Genomic DNA, 23,455 nt, shown 5'->3' on the forward strand with positions numbered 1-23,455 from the left:
CTTCAAGAGTCCCGAGGCACCCCAGGGTGCCGCAACACCAATTTGGGAACCACTGTTAAATATCTTATAAAATAATGTTGCATACAGTATTTTATAGTTTATTGTGTACAAGATAGCAATTTTACAATTATGCTTTGTGACTAATTTCCCTTTGATTATGTCATTCATGTGGATAATTTTTGTAAGTATGTGTGCAATAACAGGCATATTAACTAAGAAATCTAATAGTTTGTGCCATTCATTGAATGTATGTCATCTCATAGTACTAGTACTAGCAAGAATTGGATAAATAAAGCAGAAAATATAATTCAATGCAAAATATAGAGGTGCATTTTTGTAAATTACTAAATGCTACCCAATATATTTCTATTTATCCAAATGGAAATTTATGGATCTTTCTTGTGGTCAGCACAGGGTTGGATTAAGCCTTTGGGGGGGGGGCTTGGGGCACTTAAGACAGGGGGACCTGCATCCACTCCTCCAGCCCTCCCCCTTTTGTCAACACTACCCCATATGGTGGTGGCACAGTGGCTGCCTAATCCCGCCCCTAATGGGGAGAGGTGTCTGCGGGGTGAAATCTGGGCGGTGATCATACCACCCTCCTTGATATGGCCCTTTGTCGAGATGGCACTCCCCGTGGGATTAGCTGGTGGAATCGCAATCAGACAGTGAAGTCGAGGGCAGTGACTGACATGCTGCCTTTCACAGTGGAACTAGCTGAGGAGGTCCTAAAAGGCTACCGCAGAGGCAGCTCATCCAATCAGGGAAGGTGGAGGAGAAGACTCTGTTCTCCCACTTTCTATTTCTGCTCTGCCTCTGAATGGGATCCAGCAGCAACAGGTTAGTGGAGGAGAGACCAGACACGGTATGTGACCCTGCTGCATCTCCAAGATCCACGGTGCTAGGCAGTGGATCCATCCTGGGCCATCAGGGGGCAGGGCATATGTATCTTGCGTGTGCCGCTTTGTGTTGTTTGAGAGGAATGCAATGTTTGTGGCATTTCAAATATCTGCACGTTCCCATGAAGCAAGTTGACATTTGGAAAGCATTATTGCTCTAGACCAGTGGTTCCCAAACTGGGTGCTGCAGGGCACTTGCAGTGGTGCCACGGTTTGTAGGTCCTGGACCAAATCAAATTATTTATGGTCAATGTGACAGGAAAAATCAGAGCTGGTGGCTGCCAGTCATAAAATATGTGACAAACAGAGGCGGAACCCTGTCCACCACAACATAAATGAACCTAGGGGTGACAGGTAAGCACAATTTGCTTAACTTTTATATTTTTTTCTGTATTCCTCAATAAAAAACTTTTAGTTTAGGTGTACCATGAAAAAATATACTGATACTGTAGGGCGGCAAGATTCAAGAAAGTTTGGGAACCACTGCTCTACTTGCTGAGAATCCGAGATATGATGAACTGCCATGTTTTGAACAACCAAAATGTTAATATCATAGACTTTAAATAACAGCGGATAATTTCTGTTTTCTCTTTTGATGACAGCATTAGTTATTGGAGATTGCTCTACTAATATTGAGTGATACATATCATTTTGTTCTGTTTAGATATACTCATCAGCTTGATTTAGAAGGGATCACAACAATTTGTCAGTGCTGCTGTGGTTTTCAGGGCCAGTTCTAGTCCAATTGGAGCTCAGGGCAAGAATTTAATTCCATTCCTCCCCAATTTAAATATTTGCATGCTTTTATTTCCTAGATACACACAGATTTGCAGTATATTTTTGCTAGCGCCAATAACGAAAGTCTTTCTGTTTTGTAAAAACAATTGTAAGGATTAAAAAAGTAACAGAAATAAAAAAAAACATTTATCCAAAGTTTATTAAACAACATATTTTTGATACTGTACAGACATTGAAACACTAGTATACACTGCATATACTTCTTTAGTCTGCACCGAGTGCCGCCAGCTGGTAGTGGTTAATATATATATATAGATATATATATATATATAAGCGAGCTGCATATATACAGTCATGTCAGACTGATTCCCCATTGGATAAGCCGCTCAGAAGCTACTGGCATATGAACTCAGAGCTGTGGTTTGCGCTCGGCTAATGAACAGACAAGGGTAATGCACACAGATTCCCAGAGCTCTTTGTGGCTGCAGTGTAGAAGCAACAATCAGCCAATCACATCTCAAGCTTAGACTAAGCTGTATTGTAGATCCTCATCCAGTAGGTATTAGAGATGGTGTTGGCGGGGTCAGAGCACCTGCAATGCCCCATGCAATAGCCCTGCCAGCCCACTCCTTGAACCACACCTGATGGTTTTGACCCCACACCATCAATATCGCAAGACTAATGACGATCTTTGTAAATTCGCAGATGTTGTTGCAGTAAATATTTTATTATCATTTATAGACTGATTTGAAGATAGACACAAAGAGGCAGAGTTAAACACAAGTCAGTTTTGCATATAGATATTGTGTTTATTCACAGTACAAATGCTCTGTAGCTGAGCACATGGATCTATGGCCAATTTAGAGTTATATGCAATTCAGTCACATCTCCACTTGCGGCTGAAGGGGCATAACTGGGTGTTAATGAGTTGTTTGCATGTAAGCAATGTTTAGTAAGGGTGTGTCGATGGAACTGCAGGCTACAAAGGCTGGTGCATACAGAAATATATGCTTGTTTTCAGATGGACATCTTGCACCAAGGATAGAGTCATTATAATGTGTGCTGATAATGATGACAGCTAGAAAACAAAGCATATGTACAGGGATGGCGTGGTAGCACATGATGCACATTTTTATTTGCACACAATTCATTCACCCCCCCAAACAAGACTTAAAGCTTCATGATCAATGTGTACCTAATTGCGTTCTGCCACTGCTAAGGATCCAAATGCAAATGCAGCTAGCCTTTCACTGTAATCCATCATACTATGAGAAAAGTCAGGCAGCCAGTTCTGTAAAGTGAGACATCACATGCCAATTTGAGAGGTAGAGGTGGTTCTAAATGCATTAGAACCTTGTCCGATGTAATCCTCTTTTAGGTTTCTTGAAAAGCCATGCATTTACATGGTAGTCCTTTCAAAGTGTGCATCCAATGCTATTGATATTTGAGTCAGAAATTTGTAATAATAATTTATTAGCCCCAGATAACATTTAAACTTGAGCCATGGATTGAGGGTTTGGTGCTCGCATTACTTTTACAGTGTAAATAATTAGAATTTTTTTCTTTATAGTATCACATGTATCTCAGGCCATATTCAAGTAATCTTGTGAGTACACTTTTAAGATTTAAATGATCTTTATCATCTTGTCTTGTAATAATATTATACTTGAGGTAACACTAAATACTAGGTAATCCCTTTACCATTTAATCCATGGCTCTTTGCCAAATTGCAGAAGTTGAAACTATTCCAAAGCTGAGATGGTTGTACTGATATAAACCTTTGAGTATGTTGGTTGTTGAGTATTTCCTTGATACATCGACACTCTTCATTTGTTATAAAGTTTGTGCTAAATCTAAAACTGTCTTATACGGACAAAGCTGCAGAGGTGTTCTCAATTTTTGGAAACAGGTATTGTACTGTTTGTGAATGTTTCCTAGTTTAGCTTTCTTCAATGCTGGAACTATTGAGGTGACCCATTCACGCCATTATACAGGTGCCAAAATTCCTGAACCTTAGATTCAGCAGCTCTGTCTAAACCTTTGGTCTCAAGCATATGGTACAGAATGAGTTTTGTGAACATTTTTGAGTAGCTTTTTCATTTAGCACAAAGTTGTCCTTAATTCCTTTGAATGTTCCTATCAAATTTTCAATTGTGCATCAGATAACAATTGATTTTATTTCATAGTATAAGATGGAGTCAACATACCTACAATTATAATGTAGACATTCAAAAGGTCAACACCATAATGTCGGATTTCATCATGTTGACATGGTTTAAATGTCGACATCCAACATGTCGATACCTGCAAACTATCAAAACACTTAAAATGTTGACATATAACATGTCTACATAGTCAATATGTCTGCAATAGAAATGGTAGGGTTAGTGTTGGGGTTAAGGTTATGGTTTGCATTAGGTCTATTGTTAGGGTTATGGATTAAAATTGGGTGTGAACATGTAAACTTTTTGTCAGTATTGGTATGATGCAAGTCGATATTGTGCTTGTTGACACTATGAACATGTTGAAATGTTTTCTGTCGACATGGAATGCCTTTCCACATTATGTATCTAGATAATGACTGTCAAAACTGTTAATGTTGACAAGTCATACTGAACCTGAATATCAGTCATTATTAGTTTTATTGACCAAGTAATGTAGGTCCAAATTTTTGTACTACATATAAATGTAATATCTGTTTGAACTGTTTGTATTTCACATAAACTTTAATTTCAGCTTAACTCTTGTAACTTCTGGGGTGATCGACATTAAGGAAGGATAAATATTTTTCCATTTCTTGATTGTCAGACTCATTTTGTTGTCACTTTGTGTACCTGTTCAGTTTTGTTTGATCTTTGATGAGTTTGCTGTCTGATTACAGTACTTTAATGTATATTCTTGACATACATACTCCTTTGTTCCATTTTTTATCTTTATACCAACATTGGTGGGCATCATGTGCAGTCTGCCCATATAGAAAACAAGACTTTCCCTGTTTAAAAGACATTTTGTATGTCATATTCAAGTTCATTTTGCTGAAATTGTGAGGCATAGTTTGCTGCTATCTCAATTGAACTTGCAATAGACACTGCATGGTCACATGCAGTGCACTTCCTGGTCACATGACACATCCAAGGTGTCCATCAGTGCTCAAGGCACGCCCCCCATTCTCAGAGGCATGCCCCTATTAGCTCTCTTTCTGTGCAGCTTACTGCCCATGGTGTGACCCAGTCCCCAGCTCTACAAACACTGTCTGAATATGCAGAAGCGAGGCTGAGCTGTTGCTGTCTCATCTCTCATCTCTCTGCAGTCCCATGGATCTCCACAAAGCTGGTGAGTGTTAACTATAAAAATGATTGCAATAAACAAAGAAGATGTTTATAAGTTATAAATATCTTCTTTGTATTATTCTAATCATTTTTATATCACATCTTAGGAGTATGACAGGGGAGACTCTAACTTCCCTGTCTACCCTGACTGCATGTACCTGGCAGAGCCCCATTCTTACATTGGCCTCACTTTACACGATTCACCACTGGCCTCTTTGCAGTGATGAATGAGCCTTTATCATCATTACCAATTGTGATGTATGTAGTTTGAACAAACATGCTCATAATACAAAAGATAAGTTGGCATATGACAAATATTCATACTTTGAAAGTATAAGGTAGTCTGCCTATACAACAGCAGTTATTTCCCTTAAAATTCAAAGGACTTGAATTCTACCCCAGGTCATTGTTGGTGTAAATTGTATCTCACTCAATACTTTCAATTAGACAAAACAGTTCCCATGTACAGTGCAATTTTTATAAAATAATAATAAACATTATTAGTTATAATAATAATAATAATAATAGTAATAATAATAGCAGACTGCTTGCCCTTCTACATAAATCCTCAAACAGTCCCACTACTAGACAACCATGGCTTTATTCCACTATGGCAGTGGTCTCCCTGTTATTGCAGAAACCTGCCTAGTCTGCACAGTGAGAGTCTGACTGCTCATAGGTCTACAGCAGATATCCCAGGTGGGTCCAATTGACTGAGCCCCCCTCCCCTCTTCTAGGGTTCAGCAACTTGGTGGTGCAGGTTCATGGATGAACTTGGGTGCTTGGTTTGTTTCTATGGAAACTACACCAACATTGGCCATCTTGCCCATCAAAGTAAGTGGTCCTGACACACCCCTGTCCCCTCCTTTATAAAAGAGCCCTGTTCTTTGCATGTCCTCTCTAATGGTTGGCCAAGTTCCTCTGTGGTGGTTGGACACACCCCATCTGGTGGCTAGCCACACCCCTTAAGGTTAGGCCCCTGCTACTGCTTTCCCTGGTGGACCCTTCATGCCCCAGTGTGACAATCTGCATAGCACTAGAGCTAATGGAAGGTTTGGGTACAGGCATGCTGCTGATTTTTTTTTAATAATGCACAGTGTATGAGGAATGTTTTATTATTAGTGTTGATATTGTGTGTGAAGTGACATTACTCAGATGCACTTTTCTAGCAAACGGGCTCAAATAAAAGTGTAGAATAAGACATAGGAGTTATGTACTAAGGATTGGTTATGAGGGCTGGATTTAAGAGGGCACAAATACACACAAAACAAGCCTAATCGGCATTTATTACTACTACCTCTTTAAATCCAGCCCTCAAAGTCTCATAAATTTACCATCTTTGAAAAAATGAATGTTAGTAGATATTTCCCCTGATGTCCACCAGACTTCAATGTAGAAGCTCATATCTGCAATGTAATAAAAAGATTATCTGACATAAAAGAGACACATGTAATAAAAAAACAATCCTAATGATGAACAGTTCTCACTCTCACAATTAAGTAGAGCTAAACAGAACTGTATTTTATGAGAAAAATGGAAAGTTCATTTCATTAAAGGGTTAATGTTTAGGAAGTTGGACTTTACTGTGATGTTTTTACTATTGCATAGTCCACCCCTTAAAATTGTTCTGCCCCTCATTCATCAAGGCACACTGTGCTGAGAGGAGATGTATACCATGATATGCTCTGGGCACACCATCATGGCACATATCTCTGTACAAGCAATGCATTTTGTGGTGCAACTTGGATGTAATTTATAAGTGAGTTCTATTTAGTATGTTTCATTAAATTGCTATAACCATAGACAGCAAATGAGTATAAACAATATAGAACCTACAGTATATCACTTTACATGGTTTTTTCTGTATAAATTTTAAATTTTCTTTGTTCAACATCATTTTCAAACTTGAGAAGTTAGATTTCCTTGGAAAGTAAAAATCTTTTTCTGACTATATCAAGATTATCAGAACAAACTGAACTACAAAGAGTTATTGGATTGAAAAGAAAACTGGTCTACACAAACTGCTTAACATTCAGTACAGTTGCTTAGTTTCAGGACCACATGTTGCATTTAAAATAGTGTTGAGGATAGGTGTCTGTGACTCGAATTCTAAGATCAAAAGGAAGGAGTTTTGTATTTTCTGCAGTTTCTCCTATAACCTTGTAATTCGAGTATTTTTACACCTATTAAGGGTATGCTGGTTATAGACTGTAACTTTGTTACTGTAGGTAATGCCAGACGCGCCTCACCTTAAAGATAAGGAAAGTTAACTGTAGGTTTTAGTTTCCTATCAGCCACAAATCTCAACCCTCATCCATTGTTAATGCACACAACAGTATTATGTACTGTATCATACTGCTGATATATGCGTATCCTGGGAAGTTCTGTGAAGGAGTAAATTCCTAATGCCAGTAGTGGTTTGTAAGGTTCTGTATGTTATCTACATGTGATGAACGTTGATCATTGTCATATTTGTGTGTTCACACAACATATTTTGTAGTGTTATTCATTTATTTATTTTTATTTGCAATGTATTCTGGGCCATAGCAATTCACAAGCTTTATCTTCAAAGTTTATGTTTTGCTTTTATAGCTCTTTACTCTTTAAACTTTGAGCTATATTTACTAAAGTGCGTGTTTTTAGAAGTGGAGATGTTGCCCATAGCAACCAATCAGATTCTACTTAATTATCTAGCACCTACTAGAAGATAATAGCTAGAATCTGATTGGTTGCTATGGGCAAGATCTCCACTTCTAAAAATCCGCTCTTTAGTAAATATACCCCCTTGAGGATGTTGAAAATACAGTATGGTGAAAAGAGTTTACTCCTATAACTTAAAATATCTCTGTCTACCCAGACTTCTGTGTGTTTAAAAATGTGAACATGTAGATTAGTCTTCACAAACTGATGGCTTACTTGAATAGTAATTGTGTATTTCATGAATAATTGCTTGTAAAATGCGTCACTTGCTTATTATTCAGAACAAGACAAAACCACTTGGTAACAATGAGAAGTGCTGCAGCAGCTAGCATATATCAGCACCTCTGATGTAATTGAAATAAATTGATAATGTTTTCACACTTCTTATAAATAATTTTCTAAAGACTGGTTTTATTCTGTTTTATAAATTTTCTAAATAAAGTACATAGCTAAATAAAAGTGAATTCTTATCCAGAACAGAAATTCTCAGGTGCTGACATTTTCTCAGCATGCAGACAACAGCCAAATAAAGCTTTGCTGTGGCCCCTGGCACTTTTAGAATTTTTTATGCAAATATGACAAAACATGACGGTCGACTTTGGTAACTTCGGGTCTAAAAGTCAGTAGGCATTCACTTAAGTTTATCGAACTCCAGAAGCCTGTAGAAAATGATCAGCTCTATTAATGACTGCATTGGGTGCTGTCCATCAATGTACTTATGGGTTATGCAACCCTAGTAGTGGTAATTAGTGGTGAATAGGGGCTATATATTTTATGATGGTCAAATGAGCTATGCATTGAGGGGAATAGTTACTAAATTATTTGCATTAAAGGAACTCACATTTGCCTGAATTTACTAGAAATCACATGCAGGGCCAAAGGGGCTCCAACAGAAGCTCGTCCCTGCCATGTGTACAGATGTGATTTGATTGCAAAATGAATCATTTCCTTCTATAACGGGAGTCGGGGCCATCTGCGCAAGTGACCATGCTCAGGGGCATCTATAGAGCCGCGCCAGGCCCGGGTAAAGGGGGTGTGACCTAATCACGGGAGGCGTAACCACGCCCCCGCAGACTAAAAAAAATAATAATATTTTTTGCAGCGCTGCGTGCTGGGGTGGGGGACGCTTGGGCCTCTCAGCCAGGTGCAAAGCCAGGGGGATGCGATTAGTGTGATCCACAGGCAGTCTCCCACTACCTGCAGCCCAGTACACAGCAGCGTGTGCTGGGCTGCTGTGAAATAAGAGGGAGTAGGGTGGTGCTGGACCTGGATCCCCGCCGGGCCTCTCTAGCAAGCCCGGGCCCGGGTAATTAGTACCCGTGCCCCCACTCTCTGCGCCCTGACCATTCTTGTGCAGTGGCAATTACCGGGGAGGGAGTTGGAGGAACCCTCTCCTGGTAATTTTTGGAAAATAGTAGCCCATAGGCTATTATAGGATAATGCCGTCTGGAGATGGCAATATCCAATCAGGGCCAAGCTCTGGATTTTGGTAAATCTGACAGCTTCACAGCCCCCATGTAGGCTGCGGCTGCTGTCAGAAATGGAGGGGCCGCAGCCGATATCTCCAATATCTGCTGTGGTCTCTCCTTCATACATTTGGGGGATATTTATTATTTGCAAATATGGAAGTCATTTCTATATTTTTTGACCGGGTGAACTTCAGGTTTCTTACACATGTTTGATCATAAAAGCAGTGTCTGTTAATTAACTTTATGTTTATCCTACTCTAGGGTGTATATCAATAAAAGTATACTTTATAAATAATAAATATCCTGGTTCCCTGTAAGGTGTCAATATAGCAGTATATAGCAGTATATAGCAGTAGGCTATTTTAGGTGCTTGGTTCACTCTTCATATATCTTTGTGTAGCAGTGACCCAATAGAACTGACTAAACGTATGTGGTCATGGAACTGGCATAATCAATTGGTGAGGACACAAAGCAGCCATAATGCATGTGTTATGTTAGTGCATCCAGCTGGCAGTTGGAGACAATAGTTGGCAAAATCAATATGTGAGGGCATAACTAACAAACATAGTGTTAACATAATCACTGTGTGGTACACAAAGCTGGCATAATTGATGTGTGGGAACACAGAGCAGGAGTAATCAGTATGTGGGGAAACAGAACTACCATAATTCTTATGTGTGGGCATACAGCTGGGGGTATACAGTATATCTGGTGTAATCAAAGTATGAAGGTAAAGTAAAATTTGTAGGAGTACAGTGTTTGCATAATCTATTTGTGGTAGTACACAGCTGGCATGATGAATGTGTGAAAGCACAGAGCTGACATTACCAATGTGTGGGGAATAGAACTGGCATAATCTATGCTTGGGGTTACATAGCTGATACTCATTATTTACAACAAAGCGCTGGCACAGTTAATGTGTAGGAGAACACTGATGGCTTAATGAATTGATGGGCACAGTGCTGGCAATTTTAATGTGCGTGGTCACAGTATAATATGTATGGGCATAGTGCTGGTATAGCCGTTATATGGCGACATAATCATACATAATGAGACTGATGCTGAGTTGAATGTATGCCTGTTTGTGGAGTGTACAATAGCTTTGTGTTTTCGCCCTGCACATGCTCCAGAACCAGAAGTACAAAAGTGCATGCAATGCAGACTCATATAAATTTATTGCATCTCCATTTGCAACTGAAGAGGCATACATGTGCTGTAATGTCATCTTCTCATGTATTTAAAGTTCATTGAGGACATATCTACATAATTACATTGTTGGCAGAGTTAGATGGAAAAATGGCCGTAACCAGGGGTGTGTGACCAGTGCCAACTCACAGAGCGCAATGTCACCCTGCAGCCAGTATCGCTGCAGCAGTGTTTCCCATAGTGTCATGTGGACACTACAGACAGGCACCCTGCTTTGTGTACAGCTGTCTGGAGCATGTTGAAGATGCTCTTGACACTACTTTACTTCTCTGTGCAGCCTGCCCCACCCCCTATGTGTGACATCATGATATCATGCACAATGGGGGAGGAGTCAGCACTGGTCTCCTAAGCCTGGTATTCTAACCACGTCGGGATGCCGGCGTCTGGATTTTGAATGCCAGGATCCTGAATGCCGGCATCTCCTACCCATCCCATGTAGACCCCCCACAGAGCTAAGTAGTAAATCGACACTTAAACACAGTAAGGAGCCAAGATGGCGCTGCTTATGCGCAGACTAAGTTATGGTGGCCATATTGGGCAAATGTTTCAGATGTGAAGCAATATGGAGGGAGGTGCAGTAGCGCACCCTGTATTCCAACACAACTGTGGATGCAATGGAAATCGGCAATGTGGTGTTGGCATAATAATATTTGTGTTTGTAATATTGTTTTTTTCTATTGTGCTGTTCATTTCGCATGCTAGATTTAATGATATAATAAATTCTTATATAATATTGATGTCATGGAAGGTGACATTTTTCATCACAAAATTATATTATTATAGATTGATATCACAGTGAGACCTTGCTGATGGCTTTACTAACGATGGCATTAGTAACACTGTACAATATCTTAATTTGTGTCATCAGCTGATTAACAGTTTTCATTTGAAGAATGATGCTTAATGTCATGGTTCATGCCTGGGACATAAGACTCATTGTATATAACTAATGCTTTTACATTCAAATGGTATACCTACTGTGACAATACAATGGATGGCATTCTTGATGACATAATCATGGATAACATTATTGAAGGCCTTCCAGCTGGAGACTAAGGGGGAGATGTATCAAGACTTCTAAAGAGTGGAGAGGTGGACAGGTAGAGAAGTTTCCCATAGCAACCAATCAGCTTGTAGATTAATGACAGTAAGTAGCTGATTGGTTGCCTTGTGCAACTTCTCCACATGTCCCCTTTTCCACTTTTTAGAAGCCTTGATACATCATCCCTATAATAAGTAATATAGCATACCTGTTAAAATTAAAGTATGTGAGATTACTGTTGACATCACAGTGACTAACATAATCAGAGATAAAATGTTTATTCACGCCACTAATTGTGATTTTATAAATGGCATTATGTAAAAGGCCACATTACAATAGGTCAATACCAATACCATCAAACTGGGTGATATCCATGATAACCAAATGGTTACAGTATTGATTACCTGTGACATTATATTTGGTACAGCAATGGTATCACAAAATTTGGCATAACAATAGATACTATAACAATGATAGATATAAGTAACATTACAAAATGTGGCATTACTGATGATATCATGATGAGTGACATCACAATAAATAAAAACATACTTCTTTAATTTTCATATGCAAAGGTCACAGACAGTGAGTAAGGAGTTAGTCCATCAACAACACCTATCTGTTACATTTCATCACTGGTTTGTGCAAGTGTCACTTGGTACAAGAGGGGAGATGTGTCAAACCTATAAGAGCAATGTACTAAGCTCAGAAAAGTGATAAATTGGAACGTGATAAACTGCTAACCAATCAGTTCCTAACTGTCATGTTACAAGTTGCTGATTGGTTGGCAGTTTATCACTCTCCAAGTTATCACTTTCCAGAGCTTAGTATATCTGCCCCATTATGTGGAGAAATTGCCAATAGCAACAAATCAGCTTTAACTCATTTATCTAGCACAGTCTATAAAATGATATCAGTTGGAAGCTGATTGGTTGCTTTGTACAGTGTCTCCACTTTGTCTCTCTCCAAGGCTTGATACATCTCCTCCAAAAATTCTACCCAGATTACACAAAGTGCTTATGTGCAAAGATTATCTTAGTTAACACCAGAGAACCACCATTGTATCACTGATGATATCACAATTGCTAAAATGATGACATTACAATAAGTGACATCACTCATTGCAGTATTGACTAAATGCTATGCAGGTTAGGCTATTGTGTAGTCTTCTGTCAATAAGCCTGAGAGTTAAAGTGTCATGGTTGCATGAATAATGTTTTTTTTCTACATATAAGTAATAATACACAGATATTATTTAAAAACATACAGAAGTAATAACTATATACAGTATATGTTATATGACTATAACAGGGCTCTGTAAAATAATGTAGTAACACATGACCTCTGCCTTTCAGTCATACCCATGTTAATAGTTTTCCTCAAAACTTTGTTTTCTCCTTACTATTTGCTTTCTTCTCTCCTTACTCCATCCAATGTCCTTTACAAACCTTGACATTTTCCAGCCCAACCTTGCAGACACATGTACCTCAATCTTCACAATGACATTTGAAATCTACAAAAGATTTTAGTGTCCACAACTAAATTGGCATACGGGTGTGCTAAATATTCATAAAGCCTGATTACAGCCTCCAGACATATACGTTTGGTCACTGTCTCCTTTTACATTTCTATCTTAGGGCCATTTTCAATATGGGGCATCATTTTTGCCAGTTTCACTTATACCCATATTCAACTTCAAAGACTTTTTGTAGGTGCGAAAAGCTTTGTAAAAAAAGGGGGATAAGTTTTCACCACTGTTTAGGTGGCGAAAAAATGCAGAATTGGGGTATTGGGGTGCAGAATAAAAAAAAATAGCCTGCAGCCTTTGGTATGTCCCCTTAAAGTAATCTGTGGTTTAAAAAAAATTAAAACAATTCCTCAGGACACCCCAAAAAAGGTACTTTCATTTTGGGGGCACAAAAAAAAATATTGGGGACAAACTTCTGAACTAGCGAAATCGAATCTGGAGGGGTTCCCAAGTATGCGGCAGGTGTTTTCTAGAATGCGGCTGGTAGCGGCAGGTGGAATTTTAAAAAATCACTTTAGGGACTTAAAAATATGCTTGCACCCGTTGTCATGTACCTCAAATTTGATGGGACTAGTTACTTTTTCCTCAAAAAAAAGCTAAGTGCTATTCTTCACCACTTCTTCACAGGCGCATTTATGCACCTGCTGCCGCTGTTTAAAAACCCCAATTACCTTCAGCTGGCCAAATCGAGGGTACCCATAGTGATCCCCCATGACAGACCATCTTCTAGGGAGTGACAGGCTGATTTCCCCAAAAGTGACAGGACTTTACGATACCTTTCAGCCGGGTCCCGTTTATGCTGATACCTAATTGAATACGGGGATAAGCAGGATACGCTCCCGATACTTTATCCCAGCTAAAAATGGCGATGATGGCGAAAAATGTCCGACCTCTGACTATTTGCCTCAAATTGAATATGGCCCATAGCCTTCAATGTGTACTCCACCTGCCATTTGTTAAAGCTACAGCAGAAACTGTGATTGGATTGACCGTAGCACAGGGACGGTAACTACAGTAATAGATGTGTCCAGGTAAGTAAATTATTCTCCAACAGTTATTTAGAAAAAAAACTTGTTTTTACTACTTTAAACAATAGTATGCTCTAAACCAGTGTTTCCAAATCTCATTCCTCAGGGAGCGCTAACAGTGCATGGTCTCCATTTTTCTTAGTTGGTTCACAGGTGTGGTCATTACTGGCTGACACATTTTAAAAGATCCATAGGTCGAGGTAATTATTTCACTTGTGATTCTGTGAGGAGACATGGAAAACATGCACTGTTAGTGCTCCCTGAGGAATGAATTTGGGAAACACTTCTCTAAAGGGTGCAATGTATAAAAGAGTTGAAATTACATTATATGTTGCCTTGTCTTTAAGTTTGTCCCTCTTTGTACTCCATGCACGGGTTGCATCAAGCATCACCTTTTGCATGCGATGCATTCCACCACTTATCGCATACATGCTGGTGTAAATAACGCCAGTATGCATGAATAAAATTACAAAGAACAGCTCTCAGTAAGAACTGTCCTTTCTGATGGAGGGATTTCTGGGTCTATGACCCAGAAGTCCCTTTGGCTTCTTCCTTCGCATGCCCACCGCATCCAAGTGATGCATTCCAGGGCTTGGTGCATATGCGGTGAGTTGTCAAACCTCCGAAAATTTAATTTTCAGAGGTTTGACCGCAAAAAAATGCATTGTTGCATCCCACCCCATATCCTACAGGGTTATACTCTTATTTTTCGACCTCTTCTTTTGTCACTGTGTCCAATGCATTTTAAGAATCTTTTTAAAATCAAATATACCCTTGGAATACATTACGTGTCAATCTTCCCCTTCTACTGCAAATGATTCCTAAAAGGAAAACTGCTATGGGCTGGATTCAATTAGCTGCAGTAATTAATTGCGGGCTAATGCAGTGGCCGGAGCTATTCAATTGTAGCCCGTGGCAGTCTGCGTTAAGCCCACAGGCTGCACTTAACACAGATTTCTATTTGAGCCTGAGGGAAGCTCAATCAGAAATCCGTGGTAAGTGCCCTTATCGCACGTGCCGGGAACACTTTAACCCATAAATCTGGGCACTTATCCCGGAATCTATGGGTTAATGCTCGTTAACCACAGCTATTGTATCCGGCTCCATATATGACTTTATTGACATGCTTGTATTGTATTCCTGGGTAGTAATGTTGCTATGCATTTATTATTATGTTCTTATTACTGGCTGGTTTATATACCAGCTAACATTAATTCCAATCAATAATAAGATTCAGAGATTGTCATCATCCTATATGTGTGAGGTACACTAATACAGCAATTACTATCAATTATGATCCATTCGCCAACAGCAACTGAAAACATTCCCTGTCCATCATGTTGGTGCCATTATATATTGTTTATTTTCAGAACTGCACACTTGTGATACATTTCAGAAATTAACCAAAATTATACCAATTTAACTTATTATACGTTTGCTTTTTTGATCATTTTGTAGATGACATAATTAGTGTATTTAAGCACAACAGCACATTTATTATACATTCACTCCTTTACCATTGAATATTTTAATTGCCAAAAGATAAATTAGGTACAGTTTCAATGGGTTTAGAGGTGTTAGAAGGTAATGGAAATTTGTAAGGAACTGTGATCCCAGCTCTTAAAATGCTTGCCTTATAAAGAGTAATTATAACTGGGGTATCTTTTGATTATGATGTACTTGTAACCTTAGGTAACCTCTTCTCATAACAAAAGCTTTGATAAAAAGCCTTAATTCAAAAGCAAGACCATTAGTGCAAAAGAACAGATATATGTGTATAGGTAATGGTGAATGTCAGTGTAGCCATGAAAATGAATTCATCCATCCCTTATCCGACAGAATTATATGTTGGAGAGAGAAAAGAAAATATGCATGAGCATTAATCACATCTCTTGTGTGTTTTGCAGTCTAGCATACTATTGGTTTTACTGTATGGGTACATAAGTCACTAAAATTAATGTTTACTCTTTACCTGTAGATTGCATAATTTGCCCTGTACAACACTGTTATTCTGAACCCTAACACATACAAAATGTTCTATACCAAAAGTTACTTTGTAGTGTACTGAGTTTATAATAGTGCTACAGTAAGGGAGCAGTCTCTGTACATAATTTACGTAGCTCACCTGTGTACCATAAATATGCCTTTTAACTGTTGCCCCTGGATGGTGTGCGCAGTACATAGCATGTACCCTGGATGGTGTGCGCAGTACATAGCATGTACCCTGGATGGTGTGCGCAGTACATAGCATGTGCCCTGGATGGTGTGCGCAGTACATAGCATGTGCCCTAGATGGTGTGTGCAGTGCATAGCATGTGCCCGGGACGGTGTGCGCAGTGCATAGCATGTGCCCTGGATGGTGTGCACAGTGCATAGCAGGTGTCCTGGATGGTGTGCGCAGTGCATAGCAGGTGTCCTGGAAGGTGTGCGCAGTGCATAGCATGTGCCCTGGATGGTGTGCGCAGTGCATAGCATGTACCCCTGGATGGTGTGCGCAGTGCATAGCATGTGCCCTGGATGGTGTGCGCAGTGCATAGCATGTACCCTTGGATGGTGTGCGCAGTGCATAGCATGTGCCATGGATGGTGTGCGCAGTGCATAGCATGTACCCCTGGATGGTGTGCGCAGTACATAGCATGTGCCATGGATGGTGTGCGCAGTGCATAGCATGTGCCCTGGACGGTGTGCACAGTGCATAGCATGTGCCCTGGATGGTGTGCGCAGTGCATAGTGTACCTACAGTACAGTACTGTACCGTACAGTAAGATCTTATAACAGGATGCAAATCACTGCACATACAGTATTGTACATACGGTGCAGTAACTGAACAGTAGAGAAGTTGCCCGAGTTGTTATCATGGTATAACCGATACTGTAGATTAATGAGATGCACTCACAGCTTTCACTGAGATGGGATGAATTACAGTATGACAATTTTTTTTTTATTAAAAACAGCAGCGGGAGGAGTGCACAAGGATGAGGCCGCTCTGTGCGGTTCACTGTAGCTGTCGTGTGGGCTAGTGGTTAGGTGATCACTTTGGAAGAATTATGGTCCTGGGTTCGATCCCTGGAAAAGAATATACCGTACCGTATACTGTATATTTTTTTTATTGGCACTGTCTGCTCTGGACACTATAGTGAAACTACTTTAGTAGTATTGTACTGTAATACTGTAGTGTTGTTGTTTAAAAGGCTGCTTAAAAGTAAGACATTACAAACTGATTGTGTGTTTAAATAGTGCAAAACTTTCGTCAATGTCTGCACTGTGGTGGCTGTCTGCTTCGAGGGGTTGCAATGGGATTTCATGTGCATGCCCAGTGGAGGGGTTACAATGGGATCTGTAGCGTCAAGAGAGGGCTCTGCATTTCAAACTGTGCGCCTAAAACGCAAAACGCAAACATGCGACAATGTAGATGCGGTCTCAGCCTTAGACACTATAGTGACGTCTCTTGGACTGTGTCTGAGAGTGGTTTCTATCTGTGAGAGAGCTCTCTGTGTTCAAAGCTGAGTGTGCGTTTGAATCGCAAAATAGCGTTTCATCGCAAACTTGTGACAATGGTGATGCTGTTCCAACCTTGCACACTATAGTGATTTCTCATGTCCAGTAAGTACGGTAGTAGTGGGATCTGCATGAGAAATACCAGAATTTCTGGATAATGTATTAGTGAAGATTTAAAACAAAATAAAATTACCGTATACGATATATATTTTAAAGGTCTCGATCCAGCTGGACAAGAAAATGGTAGATGCAGTAGGGCTAGGCATTAGCCCCCTAGACTACTGCATCTATTGTACTGTACGGTTGTTCCTAGAGTCATGGAATCTCTACAATGTCTACCATAAGTCCGGGACAGGGTCGACAGTATTGTACTTACTATAATACAGACAACTGGGCATGCACAGTGCTATGAGACTCAATACGCCACAGTGTAGCACACAACTACAGTAGCAATGCGGTATACAGTATGGCGTACCGTATGGAGCAACAAACTACAGTACTGTAGCTGGGCACATCTACAGTACATACAGTATAATATATTGAGTTTTGTAAGGGTTGGATAACAATACTGAACTAAAGTACTATAGTGAACATTTAAAAAAATAAATAAATTATCAAGGTCTCGAACAGAAGGAGAGAAGTGTAAGCAAGACGGATCACCTAACCCCTTGCTCACAAGTCTCTCCTAGTAAGAATTGCATCTGTCCTCTACAGTACTTTATGTGACATCTACAGTACCCTACAATGAAGTACTCAGGCGTCTGTAGCGTAGAGGTAAGAAATTGAACTTCTACATTGCAGACGTCTGTACAACACGGTTCCGGATTCGAAACCTGGAAGGTTAAACTTTTTTTTATTATTATTAGACAGTCAAGGTTACACTTTTTATTTTTAATATTATTATTACATAGGCAGTGTGTAATACGGAGATCCCACTTTCACTGTGTGTGAATCATGACCCGCTACTGTATGATCTTCCATACTGTACGCCATGGCATAGCGCTACAAGGGTATGGCTATGGCGCAGCACCACTGGCAATGCATTGCAACCCCACCACTGGCCACGCGCCAGAGATCCTATTTGTACCGTAACCCCTCAGAACTGGCTATAAGTCACCACAGCGCCAACTGTGAAGACATTGATACAATTTTGCGGTTTAAACGCAGAGTCAGTTTGTAATGTAGAGACCCCACTCTCAAACAGAGTCAACTATCAGTTACTGAACTCATTGAATCACTAAAGTTTCCAAGTCTGGGACAGCATCGACATTGATGCAAGTTTGCGCTCTAGAGCACAGTTAGTTTGTAATACAGAGACTTCCCTCCCAAACAAAGCCCACTACTATAGCACTTTCTGAAGTCATGAAATGAGTATTGTGTATACTGTAAGTCTCGGACAGTGCAGAATGGTACAAGTGTGAAAATTCAACAGTACTGTAGCAATACAGACAACTGGGCATGGGCTATGGCATAGCGCTACTTGGTTTATGGCTTGGCTCCACTGGGCATGCGGCACACATTCCATTGTCATTGTAACCCCTCCACTGGGCATGCGCTGACATTGACGCAATTTTGCTGTTTAAACGCAGAGTCAGTTTGTAATACAGAGCCCACTCTCTTTAACAGAGACCACTACCAGTTGATGGTCATAAAAAATCACTATAATGTCCAAGTCTGGGTCAGCGCCGGCATTGACGCAAGTTTGCGTTCTAAGGTAAAGTACTATATGTACAGTAATAAAAATCCAAATTTCACTGTTTGACTCCCGAAGCACTGAGCATGCGCTCCACATGTACTGTATTGAATACTGAATATTTTAAGTGAAGATTTTAAAGATAATAAAAAAAAACATATTTTCAAGGTCTCGAACCCACGGAACAAGAAGAGGGGAGAAGCAGTGACACTAGGCATTAGACCGCTAGGCCACACGCTTCACCCACTACTAGAGTTCTGTAGTTTGTAAAGTAATGAAACCACTACAATGTCTAAGTCTGGGACAGTGCCGACAGTATTTACATTTGCGCAAGTACTGTATGATTTCAACCGCACAGTCAGTGGGTAATACAGAGCTTAATGATTTCAAACTTTATTAGACATTCTTCTACCGCTTTATTATACCGTACATTCCTGATTCCATGTGGAAAATGCTGTAATACTGTATAGTGTACCGAATCACCGCTTCTGTCAACCAATCATCGGGCGGTGATACAGAACATACCGTGCGGTACATTGGAAATCACACGCATGCGCTATGTAGTTTAGGAAAAGTGACACCTGGTGGGCAAAATGTTGTAATACACGTAATGAAATCAGACGCATGCGCTATGTAGTTTAGGAAAAGTGACATCTGGTGGGCAAAAAGTTGTATTACACGTAATGACTTTTTTCATTACTAAACTTTCTTTGTGGCGCAACTCATGGCGTGGTGTGTGGCACGCCACGTGTGGCATGAGAGATAACGCTGTGATGCCACGTGATAGCTGGGCACATTTGTATGAGCGCGGAGATAAAGTGGACGTGTACTGCTACATCTGAGAGACGTGTCATAAAATTTACTTACATCCATATGTAAATGAGCCCCAAAGCAGTTAGTAAGATCTATTTGTTGATGAAAACACATTGATATTTTTCAGAAAATGCATGTAGCCATAGGGATCATTGTGCCTTATATCCAATACAGGGAAATTATACTAATGATCCCACAGTATTTCTGTTTTTAATGTATATATATATATATATATATATATATATATATATATAAAAGCTTCATCATGGGGTAAAATTAAATCAGGGAGATTATTAGACTCTTCGGGGAGTCAGGGAGATTGCTATTATTTCATGGAGAGTTGGCCAGTATGATTAAGCCCTGTTACGGCCCAGTGGCAACTAGAAATTATATTCTCCATTGAGGTGTAATATGTATTCATAAGTGGGTCCCAGCTCTGCAAACTCAGGGCCTGGTTCAGACCCGCTCGCGAGCGCTGAGCCCATTGAATAGGTGGCGAGAAAAAGTGCAGAATTGGGGTTTTGGGGTGCAGACTTCCCAAAACCACCCAGCACCCCTTGGACAGTTCCCTAAAGGTAATCTGTGTTAAAACAATTTTTAAAAATATCTTTGGACACCCCAAAAAAGAACTTTCGTTTTGGGGCGAAAAAAAAACAAATTTGGGGGACAAACTTAAAAACTAGCGAAATAGACTCCAGGGGGGTCCCCAAGTATGCCCCAGGTGTTTTTTTTATTGCAGGTGTTTGCAGTAGGTGGATTTTTTGATGTTTTTTAAAACTTCACATAAGCACCTTCAAAATATGCTAGCACCCATTTTCATATGCCCCAAATTTGATAGGAATACTTATTTTGCAAAAAAAAAACCTCCTAAATGCTATTCTTCACCACCTTCTTAAAAATGCAAAACAGCACCTATTCAGACCATTTAAAGACCCCAGATACCTTTAGCAGGGCTATTCAGGGGTACCATAGTGATCCCCCATATCAGTGCATCTTTTGGGGGTGACAGAATTTTTGCCGATTTCACTTTCGCCGGGTCCTGTTTTCGACAATTTCAAATTGAATACGGGGATAAGCCGGGACGAGTGCGATACTTTTTCGCACCCAAAATCAGCGATGATGGCGAAAAGTCCGGCAAATGGCTTTTGTCTCCAAATTGAATACGGCCCGAAATAACTAAAGTTAAGAAATCTATCTTCTACACTACACTCATTATAAATGCATTTTATTTTTAGTTCAAAAATAAAATCCTGAACTTATACTTAGATGTATTTAATAACATTAATACATATATTATAGATCACATACTAATTTGCCAATTAATTGTATATTCCATCAAATGAAAAAAAAAATTACAATGTTATGTTAAATGCTCAATGATAATAACTCCAAAATGGAAATATCTTGTTTCATAAAATGAAAGTATATATACGCACACACATAGATACAGTAGATAGATAGATAGATAGATAGATAGATAGATAGATAGATAGATAGATAGATAGGTAGGTAGATAGATAGATAGATAGATAGATAGATAGATAGATAGATAGATAGATAGATAGATAGATAGATATGTGTGTGTATATGTATATAAATATATGTGTGTGAATGTATATACGTATATATGTGTGAGCATATATATATATATATATATATATATATATATATAATATATATATATATATATATATAATGTACGTATGTATGTATAAACAAGCACAGCACATATTTTACACTTCATAAATTTTCACCAGTGGGGATCCTGTTTTTTAAAAACTTTCATGTTATGCTAAATACATGTGCATCTGTTTTGCAAGCCTATTTTCTGGTGTGTTGATAAGGAAATATAATAGGAAAATGACATATGGAAAAAAATATTTTAGCATATATTGACAACTGCTGTTTCTGAAAACGTATGTAGCTGGCAGAATGTATAACAAATATTTTAGCAACTTATGACTCCTATTAGTGTGTGATTGAACTTGTTCTTCTCTGAAGAGGTACAGTTATTGCTGGAAAAGTGTGCTTACTGCTAGTAAAGAGAATGGAGGAACTTACTATACCATTAAAATCCTAAAGGAGAATGACTAGATAAATACATGACTCCAAACTAATGGACCAATTCCCCGAAGGTCTTCTAAACAGGCTGTGCTTCAGTATTCTGGAACAAAGGACATTTGATTTAATACAATTTTACTACCTCATTTCCCATGTGCTTTTATAGTTTAAAATACCAAATTTGTATATGATAGACTTACTCTACATCAATTAGAAACATTTTCTTTTGTTAATTTCTACCGTGCTATTTTAGTTGCAGGCTTTTCTAATATTTCCAGCAGTTCATGGCATAAAGACTGTCACTAGTAAGCTTTTAGTAAATTAAAAATGAATGTCATCTGAAGGTAAGTTAAATAAGGATACTGAATATGTACATTAACCTTCTCGCCTCTAGTGCAGGTATAACATTTTTAACTCAGTAATTGCAAGAGTTAAGTTGCCCTTAAGGTGAAGGTGGCCTAAATTAACATGGTCATTAAGTCATCAGTAGGCACAGTTTAGCCTATTTCCAACTCCTGACACAGACCATGAAAATGCATCATGTGGGGGGCGTCCAAGTATGAATTGGGTGGTGGCAAAATCACTTCCTAATCTTATGTCACTTTTAGATGTCCGCATATATGTCCTAATGTTGGAATGATTGTTAGTATACAGGTTGTTTTTGCTGTTAGCATGTGAAAAGGAAAAATGTTAATAACAGTCATATACATGCCCCCATTTATTAACAAGTTTTATCACCAAAACGAGTTATACATTTCAATGTGTATGATAAATGGTGCTCCAGCCAATCAGCTCCCAACTGTCATTTTACTAACAGTTGACAGTTGGGAGCTGATTGGCTGGAGCACCATTTATCATACACAGTGAAAGTTATCACTCATTTTGGTGATACAACTTGTTAATAAATGAGGCCCATAACTACTTCACATTTTTTATCACCCTATTTGTTGCTTTGTTATTCCTCACACTCATTGCTGAAATCCATTGCCACAACCTCCGCCACAATACAAATGAATGCATTCTAGCAAATGTTACCAGTGACCATACACTGTATTTTGTTATGCTGTCAGACATACATAAGTAATAATGTGATAAGCTTGTCGCCCCAGCAGTTCTATACCTTAGGGTTAGGCCTTCAGCATTTTCCAGAAATCTGGGCTTGAAGTAGATTTATGGACATTTGAGGACATTACAGTATTGAATGTAAGCAAAACAAAAAATACAAAAACCTTAACACTTAAATGTCTTCTCAAATTATAACATTTATCTTACTTCTGTGTTTAATGAAAGAGAGTAGGATATTATACTAAACAATATTTGTGTTATTGTTGGCTATGCGCCTATGCTTGACAGCAAATACTTTATTAATAAAATGGGATAGCAGGAATTATACAACTGAATGATTAATAATCATAATAATGTAATTGTTATGTTGTGACAAAATGTAAAAA

The 23,455-nt window shown here is 39.1% G+C and overlaps 1 protein-coding gene across 1 annotated transcript in view; it reads left to right on the forward strand.

The window, feature by feature from the left end:
* The first annotated feature begins 608 nt into the window (after window positions 1–608).
* Window positions 609–23,455, forward strand: part of RORB (RAR related orphan receptor B) — a 168,410-nt gene continuing 145,563 nt past the window's right edge. The window contains exon 1 of the mRNA XM_088464081.1: window positions 609–840. Within this exon, the coding sequence (XP_088320207.1) occupies window positions 609–840 (232 nt within the window). The remainder of the gene's footprint in view (window positions 841–23,455) is intronic.

The sequence above is a fragment of the Taudactylus pleione genome, unplaced genomic scaffold (genome assembly GCF_031769625.1).
Source record: "Taudactylus pleione unplaced genomic scaffold, aTauple2 ptg001573l, whole genome shotgun sequence".
Lineage (NCBI taxonomy): Eukaryota > Metazoa > Chordata > Amphibia > Anura > Myobatrachidae > Taudactylus > Taudactylus pleione.